Below are 6,147 nucleotides of genomic sequence, written 5' to 3'. Positions count from 1 at the left end.
TGTGTGTGTGTGTGTGTGTATATATATATATATATATATATATATATATATATAATACGTAAAATTACAAATAAATAAAATTGTGCAAAATATTTAATTCAGCTGTTTTGTTCATTCTCTCTATAAATAAACTATAAGGGCAATGCCTGACAAATGATGAAAGAAATGTTGTAATAAATACTGTTAAATAAATTTAAAATAAACACTGAAAATTTCCTATTTAAATCATTATAGGTTTTTAAAATGAATAAATGAACGTTAGACAATGACAAAGGTAATCTTTAAGTAAAAATAGGGGAAATTAATATGCGATACATTAACAACAACAACAAAAAACTAATATTGTCAGACACCCAATAAAGTATTGAAATATTGTGCATCCCTAAATAAACCCTATTATGATTCTAAAAGACACATGTTAAAGTCCTGATCACCCTGTCAGGGTTTATTTTGTCATAATAACAGACTCATTGTACATGACCCATTATTTATGTAAAATAAATATTTATCACCATCTGCCATAAAAAAAAACAACATCGCTTGACCCCTAAAGTCAATTAATGTGAAGGAGGTGAGCTAATATCCTGATTAGGGCACAAACTTACATGACTGCTGGCGTAGTTGGAATCGCCCCAGAGGATGACGCCCGCAACACCCAAGGCAACGCTCTCACCGATGGTCGACACCAGATCCGTCTGCACACAGACAGAAAGAATCGTCAGCTCAGCACGAATGTGAGGATCCCATCAAAGCTAAACAGGTGTTTTAGATAAGGCTTCATGCGTCACTGAATTCAGAAATAATCGCCTCACCAAACACTGAGCTTCTTGTGTGTTTGTGAATAGCTTGTCTGTGCGTATTTGTTCATCGTTCTGCCGTTTGTATATTTGTGACAAGTGACATCGGTGATGAACGACAAAGACTTCATTCTTCTCTTTCTTGACCACACACTTCGTCTTCAGCCTTTTCATTACATTAGTGACAATCACTCATTCACTCTTTGGCTTTTGTTGAGCTGCTTCACCTCTTGTTCCACAGACACTGACGTCAATTCCTGCGACAATCCAAACTTTTCTGCTCGATAAATGAATGACTGACTTCTCTATGACAGACATACTGTGTATCAAATCACAACAAGAAAACTACTTTTTGTCCATCATTACATTTACATTATGTCTGTCATATTTTACTTGGGCAAAGTTGGTTTGTTTGTTTGTTTTTTAATTATAATTATATTGTGAAATAAAATGAGAATAATTAAAATTACCATCCATTACCTATATATATAACACTATATCAATATCCATTTTTCATTCAAATAATATATATCATCATTAATAATTATAATTAAAACGTATTATATTATACAATTCTAAGAGCAATGATAATAATAATAGCATTCATATGTAATACTAAAAATAAGAATATGAATAATTACAATAAAATGGCAATTATTAATTATAATTGTTATATCATTATAAAATAAATAGTGCTGTCAAACGATTAATCGCATCCAAAATAAGTTTTTGTTTACATAATATATGTGTGTATACTGTGTTTATTTATTATGTATAGATAAATACACACACATAGTATATATTTTAGAAATATTTACATGTATATACATTTATATATTTATATTATATATAAATATATTTAATATATAAACATAACATATTTTTCTTAAATATATTCATGCATGTGTGTGTATTTATATATACACATAATAAATATACACAGTATCTTCTTTGTCCTAGTGATTTTCCCGCTTGGGTGCAGGGTCTGCTGTTCTGCACGCCCGTCTCCATTTGGCTCGTCCAGAGCATCCTCCGGGGCGATGTTGGCGTGCCGCATATCGTCCTTCAAACGGTCGAGCCATCGCTTCTTGGGCCTTCCGCGTGGTCGCATGCCGTGCGGGCTTAGTCGGAGTGCTGTTCTCGCCACCGATCCTTCGTCGCTTCTTACGACATGGCCATACCACCGGAGTCATCCTTCTCGCATCTTCTCCACGATTGGGGCGATGCCCATCCGCTTTCTGACGTCTTCGTTTGTCACGTGGTCCCATCGGGTCAGACCAAGACACCATCGCAGCATTCGCATTTCCTTTGCGTGAAGGGCCTGCTCGTGCTTGGATGTTGCCGGCCAGCACTCCGATCCATAGAGGGCTATGGGACGTACCACGGTCTTGTAAATCTTGGCTTTCATTCGAATGGGCAGGCGTCGATCGCACAGGATGCCGGTGACTTTGCACCATTTCATCCAGGCTGCATTAACTCGGGTTCGGGCATCCGGGAGGGTGTCGCCATCGCTGCTGATGACAGATCCGAGATACTTGAAATTGGTCGCCTTCTTCAGATCCTTGCTGTCAATGCTGATGGCTCCGTTCGTCTAAGGCCCGCATTCCATATACTCGGTCTTCTTGATGTTTAGCCGCATTCCGTACTTGTCCAGTCGGGTCTTCCATCGCTGCGTTTGGTCTTGCAGCTGTTGACGGTCTTCACTTGCCAAGAATATGTCGTCAGCGAAGAGGAGCGACCACGGGTGGGCGTTTTGGATGTCAGCCGTCACCGTGTCCATGCATAGGATGAATAGGAGTGATGAGAGGGCTGATCCTTAATGGACTCCGATGGTGATGGGCAAGGACGGTGATGTTCCGACCGGGGTTCGAACCACGCTGGAGACATTGCGGTAAAGCGCTTGGATCCACTGGACGTAGGGCACGTTGTGGGACCGGAGGGCGTGCCAGATAAGGTTGTGCAGAATTTTGTCAAACGCTTTTTTGAGATCCAGGAAGGTCACGTGGACTCGCCTGTTCTTCTCCCGGTATCGCTCTACGAGGAGCCGGGCGGCGTGGATGGCGTCCGTCGTTCCGCTGCCTTTGACGAAGCCGCATTGATTCGGCGTGACGGTGACGATCTGGCGTAGTCTGGTGTCCAAGATTCGCTCGGAAAATCTTCATGGCATGGCATAAAAGGCGAATCGGCCGGTAGTTGGAGCATTCCGCGACGTCGCCCATACCCTTCCAAATGGGTACTGTTGTGCTAGTCGTCCAGGTCGTCGGGGCCGCGCCTTCGTCAACCATTCGGTTGAAAATAACGGCGAGGATCTCGGCACCTCTGCGCCCAAGGAGTTTCCAGGCTTCGATGGGGATATCGTCGGGACCGGTTGTTTTCTCCTTCTTCATCTTCTTAATGGCTGTCTCCACTTCCACTGTCGTGATCGGCATGACGGGGCCAGAGACGGGGTGGGCGCTTTGGTTTGGCGGATGAGGAAATTCGTCGTTGCTAATCTTCGCGAAGTAATCGCTCCAGCGTTGGAGGATGGCGGGGGCGTCTCGCAAGGTGTTGCTGTCATTGTCCTTGACGTGCTTAACTTGGCCGAAATCCTGCGTTGCGCGATGGCGGTTTTCTGATAAATTTTGTTTGCTCCCTCAGGGGCGTGTCCAGCTCTTTGTTTAGCCGGTCATGGAATGTGGCTTTCACCACCGCGACTGCTCTCTTCGCCACCGATTTGAGCGCTTTGTATTGTTCATAGTCCAGTTGACAGTGGGATTGGTGCCACGCTTTGAACGCCGCTTTCTTCTCCTTGGCCGCCTTTTGCACTTTGTCGTTCCACCACCAAATTTGTTTGTCTATCATCCACTTTCCCGGCTTCATCTTTCCAAGGGTGCAACTCGCCGTTTCGTGGATTCGGCCTACCACGGCGGTCCAGATGGCGTCCACCAGCTGGTCAAGGTCAACGACGTCGAGTCTGAGGGCGCCCCTTAGTTGGTCCTTGTTCTCAGGGAGCTTCCACCACTTGATCCGCTTCGTCCCGGTCATCTGTGCTCACCGATGCTTTCCGAGGTCCAACTGGATGTCCATAACAAGGAGCCGGTGTTAACTTGTGGGCCAATGTTATCCGACGGGATCACCTTAACATTGGTTGCCAGTTTCAGGTCGCGCCGTCTGAGCATCCAATAATTGATCTGGATCGTTCTTCCACCGCTGCTGTAGGTGATGAGATGCGCCGGTCTCTTCGTGAAGAAGGTGTTGGCCACAGCAAGATCGTGGGCCTCGGCACAGTTGAGGACTCGGTCACCGTCATCGTTGCGGGTGCCATACCCTTGCCCGCCGTGTACTCGCTCGTATCCATCTCATTCCGACCCGACGTGTCCATTCAGGTCTCCACCGAGCACCAAGCGTTCTTCCGGAGAGGATTGATCGAAGATGGGCTTCCACTGACTTCGACAATGCTATCCCGCAGCTTTTCACTGACCGCGATTCCGATGCCATTCTGGGTGGATCGTTCGCCGTTGTAGTAGAGCTTGTAGCTGTCGCCAATGTCCCTGGCTTTTGCTCCCTTCCACTTCGTCTCTTGAATGCACGCGATGTCGATGCGGCGGGTCTTGAGGACGTTGGCCAATTTGCGACTTCTTCCGGTCATCGTACTGATGTTGATGGTACCCAATCGTAGTCGTAATCGGACTAGCGTCTTTGGCCCACCTCGTCCACAGGCGGGTAGCCCTCGCCAATTTCTTGCGCCGTTCGGGCGATGACGACGCGCGTCGCCTAATACGGGGAACGCCCTAGCTTGATCGTGTCCATTTAGAGCTGACATTGCATTTGATGCGGCCGATGTTATCCCCGACCGATGCGCCGCTCCATCTGCCGTCGGGTATAAATGTATAAATATACACAGTATACACACATATATTATGTAAACAAAAACTTTTATTTTGGATGCGATTAATTGTTTGAAAGCACTAAAAAGAAATAACAATTATGATAATAGTATTAATATTTAAGAATAAGCAATAAGATATAATTTATTATGAAATGACAATTATTAATTAGAATAAAGTTATTATTTATTATAAAATAAATATAATTTCAACAACAATAATTTATTAGTAGTATTAATAGTTAATAATATACTCATCATCATCATATTTTTATTTTATGATATACTTTCATTCTAATCAATAATTAGGATTTTATTATAATTAATGTAATAATAATAAATAATAATAATAATAATAATATTTATAATTATTAAATACTAATTATTAATTAGAATAAGACTACAATAATCATAATAATAATAATAATCATAAAATTATACAAAAAAGATATAAACTGAGCGAGAATAAAATCATTAGTCTTATTTTTTAAATAAAGTATTCAGTATATAATGAACATTTTTCACTGATTCCAGTTTTCTGATTCGTGTTTACCATTACACTGCCAGAGTTTTAATTTTCATGTAATTAAACAAAATATATCAAAGTGTTGTGGTGATTTGTTGAACTTAGAGTGCCGTAAAACGTATTTGGTTTCATTTGCGTTAAGTGTAATTAGTGTGAATCTTTTACAGCAGAGTTTATTCGGACGAAAAAAACCTGTACTGTCTTACATAAAGTTGTTAATTCACCAGGTCATGTGACGAATTCAGACTCCAATGTCTCAAGAAACGTTTTCCACAAGGATTGTGTTATAGCTCAAGTGTGGCGTTCCTCTCAGAGACGTGCTGGAAAAGCGGCTTGGCTTGTGTTTTTATACCTGGCAGCGCTCAGACTCTCCACACGCGTCTGACGAACCCCAAACGCCAAGCCTCAGTCAATCCCTTACACACGCAAACACTCCCTCACACACACACGTCACATGCGCTGGCAATCTGGAGACCAAACACAAACAACCACCACACCGAAACACGGACATGTCCAGAAGATGTTATGTGATCCTCAGCCTCCTGACAGACCAGAAGTACTCTACAGACTTTAAGGACGGTTTTACAGACGTCACAGATGTGTCATGTGACCGGCGGTGAAATTCTGTATGAACAGTTAGTTAAGGTCTGCTAACTAGGCGTGGTATGATTAGATATTACGGGGCGTTCACACTAAGACACAAAATTACTAAAAAATTTTATATTTTTATTTATTTATTTTGTTGTAATTTTAGGAATTTATTGCTATAATTTATTTAGAAATTATCATTAGTAATATAAATTATATTATTTATATTATTATATTATTAATATATAACTAACAGTATATTATTATTAATATAGCTATACAAATATAAAGTGTAATAAAAAAAATTTATTTTATATATGTGACCCTGAACCACAAAACCTTAAGTAGCAGTCAATTTTTTGAAATTGAGA

The 6,147-nt window shown here is 41.6% G+C and overlaps 1 protein-coding gene across 2 annotated transcripts in view; it reads right to left on the bottom strand.

Annotated features, from left to right (window-relative positions):
* The window catches only part of hyal2b (hyaluronidase 2b), a 16,820-nt gene that overhangs the window by 1,490 nt on the left and 9,183 nt on the right, over positions 1–6,147 (bottom strand). For both annotated transcript variants that reach the window (XM_016572985.1, XM_016572984.1), the window contains exon 3: positions 606–695. In XM_016572985.1, coding sequence (XP_016428471.1) covers positions 606–695 — 90 coding nt within the window. The remainder of the gene's footprint in view (positions 1–605; positions 696–6,147) is intronic.

This window comes from Sinocyclocheilus rhinocerous, unplaced genomic scaffold, assembly GCF_001515625.1.
Source record: "Sinocyclocheilus rhinocerous isolate Xijiao unplaced genomic scaffold, SAMN03320098_v1.1 scaffold1283, whole genome shotgun sequence".
Lineage (NCBI taxonomy): Eukaryota > Metazoa > Chordata > Actinopteri > Cypriniformes > Cyprinidae > Sinocyclocheilus > Sinocyclocheilus rhinocerous.
Note: the sequence above shows the minus strand (reverse complement) of the source record. Positions and strands in the feature narration are given on the sequence as shown.